The sequence below is a fragment of the Cyrtonyx montezumae genome, unplaced genomic scaffold, assembly GCF_038088225.1.
Source record: "Cyrtonyx montezumae isolate F1298 unplaced genomic scaffold, pur_monq_1.0 scaffold_7, whole genome shotgun sequence".
Lineage (NCBI taxonomy): Eukaryota > Metazoa > Chordata > Aves > Galliformes > Odontophoridae > Cyrtonyx > Cyrtonyx montezumae.
The window spans coordinates 11,915,645-11,938,130 of record NW_027072078.1 but is presented as its reverse complement, the minus strand read 5'-3'; the positions used below and the strand labels follow the sequence as shown (position 1 = coordinate 11,938,130).

Sequence of the window (22,486 nt, the reverse complement as noted above, 5' to 3'; positions counted from 1 at the left end):
CACTTCAGTGAAATGCCTGTGTGGCATTAAGAGACCATTACATCACATGGAAGTAGGTTGATTTAGGGAAACAGAAATTGAACTTGAGAGTAGACAAACAGAACTGTCTTGCACTTGGGAAGTCATCTGTTTTTTCTTGGCAGAGGCAGTGTATTTCCATGGGACTTTGTTAAAAATCTTTTTAATGACAAAACAACTTATAGATGTGTTTTGAAACTGTTTATTGCATGCATCAGTGTTCCAGCACTTTTATGTGAACAGTCTAGTCCTGCAACTTTACTTCTTATTTTTATCTCAGTTAATGTACTCTCCACAGTGCTGTTCAATCAAAGTCCTCAAAAAATACTCCTGGTTTTGAGCATAGTTTGATTGTTTTTTGCTTGCATCTGAGATTACTTCATTTCCTCTGACAGACCTAGCAGAGTAAGATTTTTTTTTTTTTTTTTAAGAGTCATGGGTGTTAACTGGGGGAAGAAGTTGCCTGTGAAAATATTGTGGGGTTTTTTTATTATTTGTTTTGTCTTTGCTGTTTTTTGGGGGGGAGTGGGTTTGTTTATTTTTTTTTTGAAAGGTAACTTTAAAACTTCTTGAGATTTCAACTTTCTTGGAAGTCAGTAAGGGTTTCTGAAGCCTAAATGCATTCCATTCTGTGTATAGATTTATCTGCTTTAAAAAGTTCTGTATCCAGTATTTGTTATGCATTTGCTGCCCTTATTGAAACCTTTTGTTTTTATGACATTTGATCAGCTTTCCATAAAGAAGTATGCAATTCTTTGGTGCTTTATTTTCTTCCATCAGAAGTTTTCTTCTATTTATATTTTTAGGAAATGTTTGATATATGTGTGTTTTACAATGGTAGATTTGGCATTTCAAGAGACTTTGGAAGAGAGGCTGGTACCAGGGAATGGACTGCACAGAAAAAATCTAAAACTGAGTAGAAAAAGGAAATAAATTCTTTTTCTATCCTGCCTCACTGCTGGAGCAACTTGACTCTTTCTATTTATATCTCAGTGTATTTTTGACCAAATTATTCACTGAATGCAGTTAAATGGCATGCTGGCTGTCCCATTGGATGTACTTGTTGATGCTACAGAAGCAGACAAATATGTGGATGTGAGATTATGGGTGTCATCATCGGTCTATCCTCACCCTTTTCTTCAGTCCCTCCACCTTCTAACTTCCTTGCAGCTTCATTTGGATTTGATGAAAGAGAGAGATTTTTAAAGTATTTTTAAAGTATTGCCTGATATTGAGAAAGTTGGCACCTCTAAAGAGTGTTGTGGATTCATGTCCTCATTGGTGGCTGGGCTGCAGCTTTATTTTTCATTCTTTTGGCTTTGGTAGCTAGCAGTGCACTGCATGCTGTGTCTTGCTTGGAGGATGGCAATGAAGAAGAGAAGGGAGGAATGTCTGAGGTGGAGGCACTTGTGGGTTTCACTGGAGATGTAGTCTGGATATACACGAGGTAGTGGGTGGTGCAGGAATATGGAGGAGTTGCAGGGGAAGTGAAATGATTATGCAGAGTGCAGGCAGAAATAAGTAGACTTGTAGGAGAGAAGTTCATTAGCTCAACAGTTAAGCTGCTGAAAGATTCAGCATCTTTTTGATGATTGCTGCTATTAGCATCTTAGAATACTCAACCTAGACCGATGTGAAAGCACAAAGAGACAGTAGCTGAAACTTGTTCATAGTTCTTAAGAAACTGAAAAAATAAATTATCCCTTTTGTATCATTCTAAATACGACACAAATTAATTTGTCAATTCAAGTGTCTTTGGAAGAGAGACCAGTGAGACAGGGGTGGGATGGGACAGCAGAAATGCAAGAATGGAAGGAAGAAGAGAGTGAGACAAAACAGTTTGATAGATGTATGTCAGTGGAGAACTCATTAAGCTTGTCACAGTTCTTGACGTGCTAGTGCTGTTCAGAAATTTTCAGTAGCTGTGGGCTTTAATCATCCAAATAGGAACTGAATACTATGTGACCAGTGACAGAAAAATAATTAGTAGGTTTGTTTTTATATTTAGATTTGATAGCAGAGAGCAAAGTAGCTGTGGTTAACTTTTTGCTTAATAGACCTGCTTTCAATATCGTTAGAATTCATTTTGTTAAGAGTTGGAAAATTACATTCTTGTAGTTTTGTTTGTCTCGGATGCACTGATTCAGGTTTTTGCTCTGTTGTGTAAGGATTCATAAACAAGAATCCTTGTCCTGTGTGTTTATTAGGTTTATTTGTGAATTTGAGACGCTTGCAGAATTGAGTTTCAAGTTGGAACAACGAAATATTTTATTTGTGAATATTTTTTGTGTTTGATATAGGATGAGATGTCTGCTCTCTAGCCAGCTGCTGGTGAAAGAGCTTACTTTGGATTTGGTGGCTTGACTGCCCTTCTCTCTCAGAAGAATGGGAGTTACTGGGCAGAGAAATTCAATCTGTAATTGCCATGCTTGTTTCTTCTTTAGGCAGAGAATTTCTGGATTTATTTCTCCAAAATGTGGTTGGGAAAGCATTCTTGGCTTAGAAAAACATTGGTTGAATGGCTAATGGACTTAATCTGATAACTGGGAAGCGTGTTCCATGCGTGTTTCTTTTCCACGCCGTTTATTTAGGAAGTGGTTGAAATGAGTAGTGACATTTTTCTAACATGCAACCGCGACATGTGTGACCTCAGGAGAGCTGAGGTGGAAGTGCTGTGGGGCAGACATGCCAGCCTGTGCGTTTGGTGAGGCTGAGGGGATGTAAGTGCTAACCAGGTTGGATGATGCTGGCTGGGAAATTTTATTGTGGATTTGGAGCAAGGCTGCCCTTACACCTTTATGTAAACTAACTGGGTGGTGGCGTTGGTTTGGTTTGTTTGCTTTGTTAAATTAAGTTAGCAGAACTACAGAACAAAGCTTGTATGTGTGCACAGCCCTCCAGTCTGCTTGTTTGGTAACAGAAAATGCTACGTTGAATGGTATGATTCGTAGTGTCAGCCTGTGTAACAGTTACTGACTGCTGTGAATCAAACTGAGCTTTGTTTGTGATTTATATTTTTCAGTTAAACCAGAAAATGAGCGAGGTATCTCTGTTTGCTGATTTAAAGCATCTGATACCATGAAGTGATTTAAATCAGGTAGTCACTTAAGTAATGGCCAAAAAAAGCTAATCCTGTAGCTTTTAGAAACAAAGGGAATAATATAGCGGTAGTGTGATATCTACTCCAAATGAAGAGGGAGATTGTAAGAGTAAACTGCTAAGTGTACCTTATACTTCAGACTGCTTCAGTGCTACTGTTTCAAATGATTATTCATGTTTGCCTGAGTACTTAACATCTTGCTAGGCATCCCAAAGACCATCAATTCAAAAAGCTGAAACTGTTCATTATTAGGCAATTTTCCCATAACCCTGACTTGAATTTTGAATGTGTGGCTTTGAGTGTCAATAAAATTCAGTGTTCAACATAAGAATTGTATTTCACTGGACATATGAGCCAAGTGGTGGAGTCTTTGCTTGGCAAGGTTTCGAGGTGCAGGTGTCAGTAACACTGCAATGCCTCTCTCATTGAATGTTACTTTAACTGCTTTCATAGGTTATGCTTCTGCACAAATATAATTGCATTAGAATTTAAAAGTGATGTTGAAATTGCTTCCATTCTCATGAGTTGGGAACCCTTTGAGGCATCTGTTGATTTTAATGTATGTTTGTAATATTATGCTTTTGATTGCGCAGAAACAAATCTTTCTACTAGAAATAAATATAGGTGTGTAGGTTTTTGGGCTGTGTTTTATGACTAGGCAACAGAGATTTGTGCTAGCAAAACTTCAAGAGTTTTTCTTCTTAAAAAAACAAACAAAAACATTCTGCTAAAATTTGCATAGTTTATAAGGAGGACTTTTTGAAGTACTGCTAAGACTTTGAATAGTGAGATGATTGTTTGGTTTGTTTTTTTCTTTTGGCCTGTGATAATGCTGTTTTCTTTGACAACACTGAAGCAATATGATGGAGATTTTTAGTTCTGTGTGATAGCAGTAACTGAATGGTAGTACCTTTTAGCCAGAGATTAACTGAGTTTTGCATTCAAAAAGTGATTCATTTTTCTGGTGTAATTAAAGCAATCTGTTCTGTCTCAAAAAAAATATGTACTTGTTCTTCAAGGACTAAGTGTATGCTTGAAAATTTCCAGATATGTATCTTTGCAGTTTAATTAAAGTAGTCCTGAGTTTTTAAACTCAGCACTTTGTGAGAACTTATTTGGATTCAAATTATTTTTATTCATTCTGAAGAAAAGAAGACTTGATTGTAAAAGAAATTATTTGTTTTGGATTTTTTTTTCACCATTTATTAGCTTTTCTGGATCCAGAAGGCATTAATGGTAAGTTAACCAGTTAACCTTCTGGATATGTAACAAGCTATGATAAAAGACTTTTAAATTCACTTAGTTTTCTACAGTGTTGAGACAATAACTCGTGTTTGCTCCAGCACCTCTGTTAGAAATAAGTTGAGCACAAAATCAGTTGGCCATGCTAGAGCTGGGAGATTGGCCAGTATAAGCTCCAGAGCTCCCGTCTGATGTATTCTGTCACCTGCAAGAAATGGAAGTTTATGCTGTCTGCAGGTAGCTGTCAGTAAGCAGGTGCTGGTGATGCTGCCAGCTGGAACCAGGTAACATCATCACAGTAGCCTGGGGCAGTATGTGTTAGCAACAACTAGCTTACCAACCTATGATTATCGTTATAACTTGTAACGTTGTAAATAGTAGATCAGAATTGTTTGATAAACTTCTGTTAAAAATATCTACATTGAGTTTTACATCATTCCTGTATTTTGCTCTTTTGTGATTTTGTTTAATATCAGCTTGGTCGGATGGCTTAATGTCAGAGTCCTCAGTGCTGCTTGTTCTTTTTGAAAATGAACTTGTTCTTGGGAATTGCCATGCTATTTGAAGATACATTGGAAGCTAAATATTTATACAGTCCAACAGCACTAAGGAAAGTAAACAGAAACTATCTATACTTTATGTTAAATACTTGTTTTCAGTAGAGTTTTGAGGGTTTGTTTTTTTTATAATGGTTAGCTTATTAATAGCCCAGAGTACACATGACAAAATTATCATCATCCTGCCTTTTAAAAGAAAAAATATTTAGAAGAAATACTGTTGTGTTTTATTTTTATTTTTCTCCCTTCACACATAATTTGACTGTCTCTGGCTCACAGTGCCTTTTAAATAGTAAGATTAGAATCTCTTTTGTTCCTAATGTGTTTGATTCAGTGACTAAGTCCTGCCAGACACAGTGCAGGGATGAACTGTGTTTAGCTTTCTCATCAATCTTCTAAACTCTGTAACTTTTAATTTATGTTATTTATTATCCACATTTTAACTGTGTTTAATATTACTTCTGCTGCTTGGCAGAGAACATTCACCAAACAGTTCTGTGCTTTTTATGTTAATGTCAACAACTTAACCATTTTGTCTGGTAAAAGATAAATACCATGTTATGGTTCCTCATGTACACAATAAAAGCATCTGCCTTTTCCCCTTGACTGCAGTTTTTAGTGCTCTTGTTTTAATTTTTGTTACTGCAGCTTTTGTCTTCCAGTTGTATGTCATTGGTATTGCTTTTCTATTTGTAAATTTGTATTTTCCCTCAAAAATAACGTATCTGAGGGTACTTCTAATTACTTATTTGAAGCATCTCTATCTTCTCTTAATTGTGGGATTACGATTTTTAAAATGTTATTTAAATGATCATATGCAGTTCTCATCCATCATTTTAAGAGAAAAGTGTGATTTTTCTCTCTAAATAGGCTAGTCATAATTGGTTTCAGATAGTTTTTTCCTCAGGAAGCTGTTGTGTGGAAATGTTAGAAGTCTTCATCTGCATTTGCATGTTAGTGCCATTTTTGTGCTATGTATAACAGTGGTAAATACCACTTTAATCTATTTTTAAATCCTGTGATCCATTCCCATCAGGTGATGAATTCTCACAATGCATTACCTTTGCACCAACTTGGGCAAATTCCATGAGACTCTCAAGTACAAAGCTATTACTCTTGAGCTGGAAAAATATTTCATAATTTTTAAAACTTCCTTACAGGCAGCCTAAAGCTTGTATCATCTGTCATCCAGGCTTTTTAGGTGGTATAACTTTATTCCCACCCCCAAATCTCCAGCACCTGGTGGCTGGTGCTGTAGGTAGTGGTCTTCCCTTTGCTGGCTGACTGCATGCATCATCTGTTGCTCAGTGTGCTAGAGCACTCATAAGAACAATAACAACAATTAAAAAAATGGTAGTCAGTGTCTCCCAAATAGATTACTGCTATCTTATTTCCTTTGTTTTTACTATTCATTTTTTTATGACTAGTCTACAATGTCTCTTACTACTATAATCTTTGGAGATGCTGGGGTTTTTATTGTTAGTTTTTTTTTTTCTTTGTTTGTTTGGGATGTAAAGAACAAAAGTAGACAGGACTTGCTCCAAAGGGAAAACCATGCTCCATGGAACTGAAATGCTTCTACTCTGTGTCCTGGGGAGCTGAGGGTGAATTAATTCAAAGAACACTATCAACCACTTTCTGGTAGTGGTAAAATAAGGATTCTTGGATGGCTTTCTTTGTCTATATTGCAGTTTGTCTGTAAAGTTTATAGAATAGAAATACCCTCAGTGTGACCATTGTTGTTCTGTTGCCCTCTAGTGTCTGGATGATGGTCTGGAGGAGTTTATCTTAGTTTATTTACCTTTATACAAGATCTAGGAAGAGCTTGCTTCCCTCAGTAAGAGACCCTTCCAGGAAACAAGATTTCTAAGAATGAATTTCTTCTTCTGTCTACCAAATGGGTCGTACTCTCACTTGCTGAACTGCTCCTTTAAAGCTATGGTTGTGTTTTGTAGCACACAGCAGTTTGTGAACAGTTCTTCAGCTGCAGTCTGGAGGTAGAACCAGGAAGGATGCCTGTATGAATTTTTGAGTTATGTCAAACACTTTTAGGTAATCTGTTATTCAGTGTCTGAATATACTGCCATGCCGAGCAAACACCTGCCATGCAGAGCAAACAGTGGATATAAATTCACTGGCAAAATGTTAGTATTGCTAATCGCAGTTAATTATGTCATACTCACATGATTTTAGGTACCTACTTAGTGTGAAAATGCAAAAGCTGCAAAACCTTAGTAGGCTAGTGTAAGTTAACTTTGTGTCAGCACTACACATTTGTGACTAGGGAGATTGCTGCTGCAGTCTGTAACTGGTTTTGACTTGCAGGGATATTGACGAAAACACTTGGTGCCTGTGAAAACGTGAGCAGAGAAACCTTGTTTTTCAGATAACTGAAGAGGGGGAATATGACTTGCCTGTAACTAGTGGTTTTCAATGTGATAAATGAACGTGTTGATAAATGAAATTAAGCATATTACATGTAGCTCATTCTTCTTTCCTTGAGTTGTCTTCATACTCATTATATGTGTTGTTTATTTATCTTCTAACAATTCAGAAATTCAGCTGGAGCAATTACTAAAAATAGTAATGTATGTAACAAGGCATTTCCTTTTCCTGGGAAGCCATGTGATTCCCTGCAAAATCAGAAATCTACATCTGGTGGAGGCTCTGTAATTGGCAGATGGTTTGGGGGAAGGGAAAAAGAAAGGATTTGAGGGAGTGTAGTCCTAAAAAAATTAACACCGCATCAAAAAAGAGACAATGATTTCTCTTCTTTTAAATAGTTGGCGTATTTACAAAGCAGAAAGTGTTTAAGTGATTATTTTGAAACTTCCAAAATGTAATTTTTATGCAACTGGAAACTATATTGCAGCAGTGTTCATTAAAGTGATGATTGTTTAGAAAATGGAATCTCTAAAACTACCACTTTAATTTCCTTACTGATTTTCCTTTCAATTACACCATGCTTGGAAGGGGCTAAGAAAGCACTAAGCTAGTTTTTTGGTTTTTTTCTTTGTCACCTTTCTTAGGTTTTCAGTACTTACTCAAATGAAGATTATGATAGACGTAACGAAGAAGTTGATCCTGTGGCAGCCTCAGCTGAATATGAACTAGAGAAAAGGGTGGAAAAAATGGAAGTATTTCCTGTGGAAATTGAAAAAGGTGTGAATCAGACCTTGAATATTAGAGATACTATGGAAAGAAAAGATAAAGCAATTGTAAACTGTGTTTTTGCTGAAATTAGATCTTAAATTTTTGAATGTAGCCTGTGGCATTCATGCATAGCTACTCTGTTGAATTTAATGACTTTTTATTGAGCAGTCCTGCATTAAGTATGAACTATCATACCTAATTGAAGTTAGCATTTATTAATGAGCAGCTGATCTGCACTAGAATATATACTGTCCATAAATCTTTGAACTCAAATTCTGTTTCAGGTTCCATGAAACTTTGAATCTAATAGGAAGTCATAACTACAGAACAGAAAAGCTTTCAGTATTATCTAGGCTTAAAATAATATATTTTAAAATGCATTCTATATTTATATATTAAATACATATTTATAAAATATATATTTGTTTTCTCTTTTGTATGGAATGATTTGAAACACTTCAAAATCCCTCACTACTGCTTTGTGTTACATCACCTGTGATGTGACTAATGTTAAATTTTTGAATCCCTTAGGTGACAGCGGTCTGGGCATCAGTATTATTGGAATGGGAGTTGGTGCTGATCAGGGGCTGGAAAAACTGGGCATTTTTGTAAAAACAATAACAGATGGTGGAGCTGCTCAGATAGATGGACGGTGAGTTTTCAGCTGAATTAATTACACTTTTTGCACATTTCTGACTGATCCCAGTCATTTTCATCTGATATGCCAAATACTGTGAATAAAGCTACGAAAGCTGACTTCAAGTGAATAAATATTACACTTGTGGTTTGTGCTAAGATTTTACAATGCAGTTATTTGACTTAACATAGGCCGTTTTTCAAAATGACCTTAGGTCTTCTTTTAGGATGTCTGAGAAAATCTGAGGAAACGTCCATTTGTACAAGTGCTACAAAATCAAACTGGCAATCCAGAACAATAACCAGTCTGTGATTAGTATAAAAATATCAAGGCAAACACTGTATTTAGTTTTTAATTGGTGTTCTTCATACTAATTGAGGATCAGGAGTTTAGTTTCAAGCAATAGAATTCTTGGGACTCAAATTTCTTATTGTAGAAATGAGGGAGTTTTAGGCGACATCGTATCAATAATTTGTCTGGTTAAATCTTTTTGTTGAGCTGATCGCTAAGCATTTATTTATTTTTGCAGAATTCAAGTAAATGATCAGATTGTAGAAGTTGATGGCATAAGTCTAGTTGGAGTTACTCAGTTCTTTGCAGCCACTGTACTAAAAAACACCAAAGGAACAGTGAGGTATGTATTATTTTCTATCAGGTAATACCTTCTATTTAATTGTAATTTTTCAATAATGGAGAATACCAAACTTAAGTTTTTGCTGCAAGGTAATTTGTTTTTCTTTCGTAGGTTTCTGATTGGCAGAGAGAAGCCAGGGACTCAGAGTGAAGTAGCCCGCCTCATTAGTGAGACTTTAGAGCAGGAGAGATGTCTGTATGAGCAGCACTATGTTCATGATGACACAGAGCAGGTAAAACTTACACATGTTTACTTTAAGAAAAAGAAATTATATATATATATGAGATATGATTACTGATTATGTTATATTATGATTATATTGATATTATATGATATTGTGTTATGAATATGGATGAATGTGTTATTGTGTTATGATTATGGATTATGGGATGAATGTTTTTGACCCAAATTGAAGAGGGAAAAATTAAAAAGATAAAACAGGCAAGCTGATGAAAAGGGAAAATACAAACTTAATACATTACCTTTATCAAAGTATGCAGTTATCACTACTTGCTTTGTCTCCAATTCACCAATAATCCAAAAGATATTTTTAAACATGAGCTGTGGATTTTGTTTTCCATGGCTTCTTTGAGAAATTTTGATGAAAATGTTTGCAAATTTCCTTTAAAAGTTATCACAGATAGAGGAAACTTAAAAGGCATAGTAACTAGTTGAGAAGGTTTCTAGCTGTTTGCATTAATCACAGAACTGTAGGTGTTGAAAGGGTCCTCTGCAGATCATGAAGTCCAACCCCCTCGCTAAAGCAGGGTGGTTTGAAAATGTCCTGAGGAGGAGACTCTACAACTTCTCTGGACATCCTGTTCCAGTGCTCTATCTCTGACAGTAAAGTTCTTCCTTGCATTATTGTGAAACTTCCTGTGTTCTGTTTTTTGCCCATCTCCCCTTGTTTGGTGGGAAGCCTGGGTGCCATGTGCTTGGTGGACTGGAAGAGCTGCTCATCACCGTTTGCCCCCAGCAACTTGACTCCCTCACCTTAGGTATTTATAAATGGTTATGAGATCCCCTCAGTCTTCTACAGACTTAACATTATTGACAGGTCTCTCAGCCTTTCTTCATAGGAGATGCTCCCAGACCCTTAATCATTTTTGTCACGTTCCTCTGTCTCTTCCTAGGAAATCCCTGTCTTTATAATGCAAAATGTGTATGTTATTGGATGTCACGTTTTTCTATTTGTTTTTCCAGGATGATGAGTATGATGATGATGATGATACATATGAATCACATTTACATGAAAAATCTGTGGAAGTTTTTGATCTTCCTGAAAATGAGGATATCAGTTTACCACTGGATATGGATTCAGCACAGTCTCTTCTTAAATTTAAAGAGGTATAGTATTGAATATTGAATACTCTTCATCATGTTATAGGGAAAATCTGAATATAGTATGATCTCCTTCATGTTCCCATCATAGCAGTGTGTTTGTTTTCCCACTGTTGCTGTCCCTTGCAAGAGAGGTCTTCTGTGACTTTTTTTATTCCAACTTCCCTGTACATATTTACAGTAAATGATCCTTTGACTTGAAATTGACACCTCCCTTCCCTTTCCCCCCCCCCACCTCCAAAAACAAACAAACAAACAAAAAAACAATAAAACAAAAAACAGAGCCCAAGACCACTTCACTCCTTGTGGTATCTGAACACAGCAACACTGCATTACATAGTTCCTCTTAGTTTTCCTTTGGCCCACTGGTCTTTGCATTTTCTTGCAAATTTGAATGGAGGAGTGTGCACATTCTGAATGGTCTTTATAGTGCTGTAGTTCAGATGCATGTGTTTTGTTTTCTTGAAGAACATCTCGGTCCTTTCAGCCCAGTGACCTCACACATTCTGAGGATTGCTGTAGTTGATGGGGTCTTTGTACATAGAAGTAGACCATTCTGAGAATAGGCCTGGTTTTCACAGAATTTTAGGGGCTGGAAGAGACCTCTAGGGATCATCTAGTCCAACCCCCCTGCTGATTTTCACTCTGGGCAAGAAAAATACACTGCAAAGAAGCTGTTTGGTCTCAGCTCGGCACTTTCAGTGGGTATTTGTACATATTTTTATATTAAAAAATCAACATTTGCAGATCTCCTCAAGTTTGCTCTCTGGATAATATTTATGTTGAGAAAGTGATAGTACAAAAATTCTAATTTTGTGTTTACATTTTTCTCTGCTAGAGGCATAGATGCTATGTGTGGCATCTTTAAAGGCATCATATTTACTTGGTGCAATTGAATTCCCAGCTAGAGTCATTACCACACTGCTATTAACATCATTTCAATTATGGATTTTAAGTTACAGATTCATTTATTTTAATATTCAGTATATTATATCCTATTCGAAAGTAAAAAGGTCCCCCAGGGTTATAGATGGAAAGTTAAATACAAGAAATAACTGACAGTAGTCAAATAAAAAACAAAAACAACTTTACACCCATATGCATGCTGTTTCCTTGTCTTGTTAACAGTCTTTACATTTGGTTTAGATGTAGCTTTTATCTCTCTCTAACTATCCTATGAAGATTTCTGTTGTGAAGGACAAAGGTTACTTTCAAATCAAACCTTGTACGCTTATTTGTAAGTGCTGATAAATTAAAAATAATAATGATAATAATTTGATACTTTTCCACTTGATTCTATGTATGCTTTCGTAACTGCGTTGTTGCCCTCTCATTTTCCTAGCATGCTGAAATGTTATCCTAACCTCCTCACTCTTCTAAATGTTAAAAGCTCTGTTTTTCCTATACTGTAAGTGATCATATACTTTGACTTCTTCTTTTAAGTTCAGGATTACTTCTCCTGTAATTGACAAAGAATTTAGTTGACTTCCTGTGAGGGAGATCAGACAAATATTTGAAACGTGCATTTCAAATAAAATTTCCCATGTGATTCTTCAAATTTCTTTTTGTTTCAGCTACAATTAAAACATGCAGTAACAGTAGCTGAAGTGAATCAACTGAAGGAAAAGGTAAGTTTTCAAAGAATTTGTATATTTTTGTTTTCGTTTAATTACTGTTTCTACCAGTGAATTTTACGAAGAATAAACTGAATGCAGCGGTCAGCAATCTGTTTTAGGTCTCAGGCTCTATGTACTGTGTTAAGTAAGACAGGCATTTCTAAGCTGAAAAGCTGTCCTCAAATAGGGGCTGGGGGAAGTGTCATTACAAAATGAATGCTTCAGTATTACTGCTTACCATCAAACTGAATGTAGGTGGGTACTCTATGAAACAAGTTCCCAACTAAATGAGAGAATATTTTCAGCACAGAGAACCTGTTTTTTGTATGGATTTGGGATTTGTAGACAATGATTAGTGCCTGACTTTCCGTTACCAGAAAATTGTTACCTTCTTTCCCATCTTAACCTCTCCTGCATTTCTAACCACCTTTGAGGAGAGTTTTCCCAGTTGTTTTTTTTTCTTTCCAATGAGGATTGGCTCAACTCTTCTGAGTTACCTGAGAAAGGGTTTATTGCTCTTTTTGCCTCCTTTTCCACTGATAAGAGATCTGTATATTGTCTTTTTCTAGAAATATTTGCTTTTATTCCAGTACCCTTCAATGTTTTCTTGCCAAGAAATGTCTACCCTAGGATAAGTCACACTATGGTGTTGGGAGAGGGGTGGCAGGAGACTGGGCAATGATAAAGCTTCAGATTACAATAATTTGAATAACAGTATTGTTATTGGAGTCTTGCCTGCACTCTGCCAAAGTTTAGACCTCTAGGTTTAGAGAGGCACAAGAGCTGAAACTTCTTGTGATAGTTCTGATTTTACTTCTGATGGTATTCCTTCTTGCAGTATTCTTGACATTTAGCGCACTGGATTGCTAAAAAGATGTTCAAAATGTTGGCATTAGTACAACTTTTTGCTTCATTTTTGTAATTCAATAAATGTTTTGCCCTTTCAACATCTCTGTTCCATCAGGAAGTGATCTTAACTGATTTCACAAGCAGCAGTTTCCTTAGTGTAAATAGTATCCCCTAAGAAATCTGTGTTGTGTTGTACTAAATGCCATAAAAAAAATTAGATAGCTAATTATTTAAGGAGTTAGTTAAATAAGACACCTCCTTCAATAATGTTTGTAGGTAAGTAGTCTAAGGCAAATTGAAAATTTAGCAGTAAGGAAATGCTGGATTGCAACTGTGATAAAATAGGTTGTCCATAGATAGTAAGAAAAGGTGGGTTAATTAGCAAGTCAACATTAGTAAAATCTTTTTTGCTACTTATTTAAACTCTTTTACAAGGTAGCTGTATTGAGGAAGTAGTAAAAGACTCCTGAGTTTTGAGTTCTAAAAATAACTTGCATTAGCAAGATTTGGAGAAGTTTATATGATTTCATTGAAAGTCCAGTGTTAAATATTATTGGTAAGTTGTTATTAGCTGTTCTCTACCTTTTAGTTTAGATTATTCATTTTTAATCTTTTCAGTTGGAAGTTGTTGAAGCAGAAAAAAATGAATGGAAATTAAATCGAGCCCAACTTCAGCAAAACTTAGAGGAAAGCAAAGAGAAAATTAAGAAGTTGGAGACCTACTGGTTAGAAGCACAGAGCTTATGCAAAACAGTAAATGAACATCTTAAAGAAACTCAAGAACAGTGTGATGCCCTTGAAAAGAAATACAACAAGGCCAAGAAATTGCTCAAAGATTACCAACAAAAGTAAGTGGGTCTTTCCTACCTTTCTTCCATATTTTGTACGTTATGAGAGAAAACTAATGAACGTACATGGAGGGATGATTTGATTAAAGCACTTCTTGTCATTTGGCAGTGGGCTGTACATGCTCAGTTTTTTCACAACTTCAGCTAACTTCTGAAAAGGTTATTTAAAAGTTTTGCTGCTGCTTTTGAGTCTACCTTGCAGGAAAAAGTAGCTTTTATTTCTTTTTTCTTCTGATAATCATTATTATTTTTTGTATAACTTATCATTGCAATTTATTTAGGTGGAACCACTTGGAAATTGAAATGTTATTTACTTCTCTGCAGAAAATTCTATCATAGATTTTGGAAAGAAAATATAGTAGTACCTGGTATGTGGAAGTAAGATCTAATGATCTGAGTTGTGCATATATTTGATGTGCAAGTTACTTCCCAGATTTTAAGGTAAAGCGGCCCTTTTTCAGCCCAGAGTGAATTAGTGTCATAAGTGATTTATTCTGTGAAGAAAGTAAATATATAAAAATACATGTATTTTGTGACTCTACAAGATTAATGAATCAGTGACACTGCAGATTAGTTGTTTTCAATGTACTTACTAACAGGAAGATTTTTAGTAAATGCAACCATGTGTATTTATTTTCTGTGTTTTTCTACACTTCTACATACTTATTTCATATACATGTATGGATTTCTTTCACCAGAGAAATAGAATTTATGAAAAAAGAGGAGGATCATGCGAGGATACTTGAAGACAGAGACCAGAAGTATGCAGAACAGCTGAAAATGTATCAGGAAAAGGTAACACAGTGTTACATTTAAGAACAAACATCTCTATTCTTGAGAATTTGTGCCTCACTTTTACATTTTAATTCTTACAGATTTCAGAGCTTGAAAATAAACTACTAGTGTATGAGAACATGCCATATATGTTAGGAAGTGGCAGTATATTGGAAGATGGTTGTCAAAATCTTGAGCACTCAAAGGTGAGAGAAAATGAAAAAGAAACAGAATCACTAGAACAAAGACGAAATTCTTCAGATATGTTGATTTCTGGTAAGTAGCTGTTAGATCTTTGATTTGTGCTTAATGAAAGTCAGGGGGCGTTAATATGTGTGTGATGTTTTCTTAAAAAATAAATACAACCTTGCAGGGTGTATGGTCTTCCAACATTTTTGGAAATTTCTATGTGGAAGATGGCAAGAAAGATGGGAAGATGACTGTCTTTTCCTCAGATTCTTTAGTAGTGAAACCAATAATGCTAGAAAGTCTAAAGTGTTAAGATACATCAGTTTAAGACCACTTTCACTAGTCTTAGCAAGCTGTGGTATAAATCGTAGTTTATGATCCAAGTTTTGTAGTAATTTTATTCCCAGAATGTTTTCAAATATCAGGCAATGGTTCAAATGAGACATATATTTTCACAAGATTTGGTTGATATTAATGTACTTTCTAAAGGGTCTTTATATCAGAAAAAGGTATATTTTGAGCATAAACTCTCATCAGTTTGAGAGTAAAATTTATTATTCAAGGCATAATAAAATTATATCCTGATTAATTTTATTTGAAGGAAAACACTGAATAAATCATGTTGAAATACAATTCAATCGAGTCAGCGATTTTTAATCACAATGATAAAATATTGTAGCATTATATAAACAGAACTGTCATCTTTGAATCAATTATTCCATCTGATAATTAGCTATTGAATATTTTTCTGAACTGTGGGTTGGAGAACTTGTGTGCTAATACTCTTTTAAAGGAGTATATATTTGTTACAGATTTTGATGCTTTTGTTGGGGATACTCCCAGATTAGACACCAGTGCCCACAAAGCAAAAGCTCAGCTTGCTTTGAAAGTTAAACGCCAGCCACCTTCTCGGTCAAAGCTGAAGGAATCTCTTGGGGCTGGACAACAGACTGCAAACCTACAGGTACCAATACAAGTAGATAGGCATTCAAAAGCCTGAATGTGTATTCAGTTTTACTTGTATTCTCAATTTGAAGCAATGTCCAAGCTTCAATCAGACTGTTCCAAAGCATATTTTTATGCTATGTATCAAGTGGAAAAAGCCCTATTTGGTTTCACATCTGTGATCTCTGACAAGTTCTTTGTTAGCATAGTTAATTTGAAGTTAGCAAGGAAGTATACAAGTTTGCTGTATGCTGTTTACTGAAAGATTTTGATATAGTACCAGTGGTATGTTGTGGAACATGCTTATCTATGTTGTAATTCCTTCATCTGAAACAAGTTATCAATAGTTATAAATATTCTTCAAAAGCTAAACTTTTTTTCTGAAATGTTTTATTATTCAATATGCAATCAAACTTAAGTCTAAAACAAAAGATAGCAGTAAAATGTTCTTGCACAATTTGTGGCCCTATCTAGCTTTTGTCCTTCTGCCTGGACTTAGATTGCCAGTGGTGCATCTAACAATGCCTAACTCTTTTCTGTTTCCATTTGTACTTGTACAATGACTAGCTATTCTTAGCATGGTTTTTCATTCATAATAACTGTATGAATTTAGAACTTCTCTTCTTTAGAATTTCATTAACTCTTTGTATTTGATTTCATTGCATTTTCATAAAAATATATAGCAGCATTCTCATTCTATTTCAGAAATCTTAGTTAGAAATTATAAACTTCGTTCAGGGATGTAAGTCAGTGTTATAGCAGCGTAATCCTGACAGCTCTTAAGGTCTCTAGCTGTGTGTTAATTTCTACTCATTCATCTGGTAGCCATAGAGAAAACCAATAAAGCTGGCTGATGGTATGATTCTATTCTAATTTTCTCTGTTGTAAGATAATTGTATGATCTGTATCTCTGTCCTCCCTGAAGATGGCCCTTTTCCCATGACAAGCCTATCATCTTGCCTAGTATAATGATTAAGTACTTATCCACATATCAGATGTCATAGCCAATAAAATTCTAATTGAATTAGATTCTGGGCATCAACTAATGGAGCAAGTAAAAGAAAACAGGGGGTAAAGAAAAACAAAAAACAAACATACAAAAAACCCAACCTGTTTCATAAGCTTATAGAGTCTTCCAGAGATTTTATGTAAGAATAAGAAATGGGAATTTTGGTGCAGAATGTGAAAGGGGGAAAACAGTTGAAGGAACAAAAGTGGGTAACCGGTATGTGAGAGAACCTGTCACACAGGGAGAACAACTTGGTTTGAAAGGGTTTTAAAAGTGATTCCACTGAATTGGAATAGGCAAGTTGTACTATGATCTTTCTAAATTGTCTGGATGAAGGTGATTTGGAATATGCAAAAGCTTATAAGAATCTATAAAATCAGCTTCATGTAATTTAGATGATAACTACAAGCCATCAAGCTAAAATTGTAACTATTTAGAGTTTTCTGAACTGAGCGAGTTTCTGCATAACATAGAATATCCTTACATCATTGGACAAGATTAAATTATAATCATTTTATTTTTCTATTTGTCGTACTTATAAAATGATTTTTAAATTTCTTGAAGGATGGGGATTCAGAAGACACTGTTCTCAACAGAGAAGTTACCACTGCATGTATAACTAAGACCTTAGAAATAAGTGAAAAATTAACTCTGCCTCATTTGGATGACATAGAGCAAAAGAATGAAAAGCCTGAACAAACACAGAGCACAGAAAGTCCTTTAGAGTCAAGTCCTTCTGCTTCCACACACTCTTCTCCAGTGCACAAACCAAGCAGCGAAAACAGCACAACCAACACTCATTCACCTCCTCCTGAAGAGATGGCTCCAAATTCTCCTCAAGGCTATACCAAGAATGTTAAGCAAAAAGAAGGAAAAGGAAAGGGAAAAGAGGCCAAGGGTAAGACCTAAGATTTTGTTATTTTAATCCTTTGGAGTCATTACAGTTTTAGATATAAATGCTTATTAAGTAATAAACTACTTAGTAAGAAAAGGAGCTGACTACTAATTACTTGCTCTAAACCCATTTATTAACTCTTCAGGAAAGTCACAAGTTAGCAAGAATTTATGCAAGATCATTTTATGTTGTTTTATTTGAGTATCCATTAGATGTAATGAAACGAGAGTTCTTTAAATGGATTGAAAGAGGAAATGGTGCTAATGACAGTCGTTATACTGGGGAGTCTGTCATTTTTAGTACTCAAAACCTGATTATCAGTAAGTCCAAAACAAACGACGCAGCATGGCCTTGAGACACAATTTGCAAGTTTTTGAACACTTTTGAAGTAGGTTAAAACTGGACATACTTCCATGTAAGGTCATGTTTTAAACCCTCCAGTGTGGACATCAAGTTGGTAACGTTCTCTTGTCAGCTCTGCCTGAGATATGGATTTGTTTACTGTGGCTTGCATTTAATGTCTAGCCAGAGAAGAGTAACAGTTGCTGACAAACAGCAGCTTTGGAAGTGGAGCTACATTCTTAGCCCTTTCCAAGGCACTACTGAAGTAATGTAATGTGTTAAAAGAGATGCTTTTGAGAGTAGTCAATTAGCCTGCGTAATCAATTATATATCTGTTAAGTATGCTGGGATTTGGGTCCCACAAATGTCTGAAAACTGGGTTTAAATCTCATTTCAATCACACTTGGTAAGATGTTTTGAGATTTGAATGGATGACAACCAGAACTTTCCCACCATTCTGCTAAGGATTAGAATTTATTTAAGTCTATTTCCATATACATATTTATCAAGCAGTGTAGTCTCAAACAGTAAAATCAATGCAGCATTTTTTGTATAATCAGAATGTAAGAAGTTTTTGAATATTTAAAATTCCTGAAAATATTAAACACATATTAATGAACTCTTCCAGTTTAAATAAATTACTCTTTTTTGTGGAAGCCCTTCATTGATTTTGCTACTAATATTATTTATCTGGGTCTTAAACTTTCTTTAAGCTTCCATTCTTAAAAGATGCAAGACTCTTGACTAATATTTGTATGGTTTTTAGTTTATCACTACACTGAATTTTCAAATATTGGAATTACTCAAACTAAATTCCAAATTTAAACAATCTGCAAATATATGTTATTTTGTATATACTGTTACACGGTAAAGGTGTAATTTTCATCTAGGGTGAGCAGTTGTGATTGCATAGCACATGCATTTGGTATTAAATGATCAAAGGAAAGCAGGGTATTTAACAAAGATTGTAAGTAAAAGTTCTTTGTAAGCATATTTAATATTTCAAGAAGACGGAGAACTTCAGATTTTTAAAGTCTCATCCAAAAAGTACTTACAGAATAAGTGCTTTTTCAATTAAACAGTTGATAATAGCTCAAACTACAGATCTGAATTCTAAGTAGTCACCTTGACATAAGATAGATGAGCTAAGTCACAGATTGTATAATCACCAAAAGTCCTAAAATATTTCTGCAAAACACTAGCACAATAAACAGCAATGTACATTTGACTGATTTCCAGTTCTCAGCAAAAGTTAACATCAGCCTTTTTACCAGATGTGATCCAGATGTTTAAACAACATACAGATTTTGAACATTACAGGAATTGCTGCACTGTTCATTTCATTTTGTCTTCTTGTTTCTCACTAGGAAGAGATTAAAGGGATTATGATCACTGTACTCACTACTAATCATTGTTTGATATAAATATTTGGCTGTTTTTTTCATAAATAACAAGAAAAAATTGAACTTCTTAATGTATCTTCTAATCAGTTAATGCTGAATTATAATTGCAGTTTTTCCTATACAGCTCAGAGAAAGCCTTTCAATACCCTGAACAACAAGATAATGGTCCTACTCTCCTTATTCTAGATTTCTAGGATAAATTCTTAATTAGAAATGGTCCCTGTCCTACCTTATGCTTAAAATCTTAATAATTAAAAAAAAAAAAGTCTTTTCAAAACAAGTATCTAATATATACATGGGTTTGCTATTTAACTGTAATTATGTGTAATCACAAGGTAAAGATTTAATTGTTTGGTCAAAGCATCATAAACATATTCTCAAAATGGGTATAGTTCGTGGAAAAAGTACTTAATGCAATACATCAGAGATGAAGGTTAGTACTGAAAGCTCTTTCTTTGTAAACAAGATTACACAAAATGCTACTTCCTGACAGACTGTTGCTTTCCAACTGTATTTAAATGTCTACCTAATATTTCACTGAAATAATACTTTGCAGTATCTTCCCATTAATTCATGTATCAGTCTGCATTTTAACCTGTAGCATTTCATTAGTAATTTTCTCTTTTCTTAAAATACTATTTCTGGAGAAAGTAGAGGGTGGTTGTTGGATGTTTTTCTTATAAATTCATTCTTGGTTTTGTGGTGAAGGTGACAGTAAAGAATAACTGATTTTTCCAGCATTTCTAATTAACTAGATGCTGTGTGCTTAGAGGGAGTGGTTAACTAAGCAGAGCAAGTTCTGTTGTTGATTAGAAAATAAGCCCCCCATAAAAGAGAGAGGAAAGGTGAGGAAAAAAATTTTGACTATCCATCATGCAAACTTTAAGATAACCTTTATATGTTTCAGAAAGAGTTATTAGCTGGTGGGAGGGGAGTTGCTACTGACTGTGTAGTAGACCTGATTTTTTTTATAGTCTTTGAAAGCATATATTTACACTATTTGTTCATGTGAGAGGTCACCTTTTTTTCTTAACTGAAGACAGAATTTAAAATTAAAAAAAATAATAAAACTACACTATCACTTTCATAGGCATCATAAGTATCAAACTTAATGAAACAAGTAAAAATCTAGTAATCTGAGAGTTTAAAAGAACTTTCATCTGTCTACTAACCTAATCTGTTAATGCTACCTGTGAACATGGATTTTATGCTTAAATTGTCACTTCATTTTGCTTAATAATTGAGGAGTTAGAATTGAACGTGCTCCCTCTGGTGAAAAATTGGATCCTAGTCGTTTATATTCCAGTTCTGTAAATACAACAATATTGGGGGAGCTTCAAAGTTATGATTATTTCTTCACAATACTCACAGCTTGTATAATATTTCTAAGAAACTCAGCTTGTTTGGATCTAAATCTTTTAGATTTTAGTCTACTGTCCAGGATTTGGCTAGTGTGCTAGTCAGACATATTTCCTGTAGCTAGTAGCAGGCATACGTATGCCCAAGTTCCAAATAGCTAGCCAGGATAAGGGAGAGAAATGCAAAAGGACAACTAAATGCTGTGAACACTGTGTAACTCAGATTTTAAGATCTTATTTATTTAGAAGCATTTTCATCATGAATACTTGAAGCTTTCAAGTATTTTTAGGACAATATTTTTATTTTTCACCTCTTTTTGAAAAACAGAAGAGAAGAAAAATGAAGACAAAACAATAGAAACAAATGAAGGAACGTCATCAGGGAAGTCCAAAAGGCGATTTCCAGATTTTGGGTGAGATTTATTTGTGTTAGTTCGGGAATAAGTGGCTTCAGTGTTGCTTTTGGATAGTATCACATCCTCCACATGCAAACTGTTGAGAAAATCTTGTAATGCTGCTTGATGACAACATCACTGATTAAAAATTTTTCATCATGAAACAGTGATGTTGCATTCATGTTTCTTACACATTTTGATTGTAATTATCTATACATTTTCCCCTCAACAGTTTACTGGGGTTCTTCAATTCTTATCTAACTGCAGGATTTCTCTAAGTAATAAATCATAATAAATAGCATAAAAATATACTTTACATCCATACAGACTCAGTGTAGTAAGTTAGCTCGAGTCATTCTGCATATGCACATTTCTATAGGAAAAAAAATTACGTTATTTTTCTTGTTTGATTCACAGAATGTTAAGTTTCCTGTTTTTATCATGGTTATATGTGATTTTTGAAAGGAATTTTCAGAATTGGTCATGGTTCTTAAACATGAATGACAGTACTTCATTGCATGCATAATGACAAAATCATGCCCTGCATAACAATAAAAGTGTAGCTTTTTGTAACTGTTGAAACTGACAAAAATGTTTTGTCCAGTGTAAATATAAACACTACTGAGAAAATTGTGTTTCTCACTTCAGTGGATTACGGAAATCTGGAGGCAAGGGCAAGAAACAAGAGAAAGAAAGTGTAAGAGGTTCGCTGGATAGCAGGTATTTGTTCTTTTTGTTTCATAAATACATACTGCATTCTTAGCACTTATAACTAAAGAATTTCTTTGAAATCATCGTTAAAGTTTGACCTTAAAGTACATTCAAGTGGCAAAATTCTGTGAAGATTATTGTAAGAATATGGAAATGAGCTTCTAATCTCATGACATAAGGAAAAAAAATATATAACTAAAAGTTCTAAAGTACTTAAAGTAAAAAACATAGCATAGAAGAAACAGTAAAGCAAGGTTATGTTGTGAAGTGGCTCATAAGACTAGTATGTTATAACTGTTTAAGTATTAAAACTATAATTAGGAAGGAAAAGAATGTTGAGTGAATTATCAAGTACTTGGAACTGTTTAGTTATTTTGTGAAACACGCAAAAGGTCTTAATTAAACCAATAATCCAAATGATTTTGCATGGCTATTCAAAGGTAAGTCTGTTTTCATTCTTAATATCAACT

General features: G+C 34.7%; 1 protein-coding gene across 2 annotated transcripts in view; it reads left to right on the top strand.

The window, feature by feature from the left end:
- Positions 1-22,486, top strand: part of LOC136058007 (neurabin-1-like) — a 40,031-nt gene that overhangs the window by 5,761 nt on the left and 11,784 nt on the right. For both annotated transcript variants that reach the window (XM_065751160.1, XM_065751159.1), the window contains exons 2-14: positions 7,947-8,079; positions 8,602-8,722; positions 9,237-9,341; positions 9,453-9,573; positions 10,545-10,688; positions 12,257-12,310; positions 13,766-13,995; positions 14,694-14,790; positions 14,871-15,045; positions 15,771-15,922; positions 17,477-17,810; positions 21,239-21,323; positions 21,954-22,025. In XM_065751160.1, the coding sequence (XP_065607232.1) occupies positions 7,947-8,079; positions 8,602-8,722; positions 9,237-9,341; positions 9,453-9,573; positions 10,545-10,688; positions 12,257-12,310; positions 13,766-13,995; positions 14,694-14,790; positions 14,871-15,045; positions 15,771-15,922; positions 17,477-17,810; positions 21,239-21,323; positions 21,954-22,025 (1,823 nt within the window). The remainder of the gene's footprint in view (positions 1-7,946; positions 8,080-8,601; positions 8,723-9,236; positions 9,342-9,452; positions 9,574-10,544; positions 10,689-12,256; positions 12,311-13,765; positions 13,996-14,693; positions 14,791-14,870; positions 15,046-15,770; positions 15,923-17,476; positions 17,811-21,238; positions 21,324-21,953; positions 22,026-22,486) is intronic.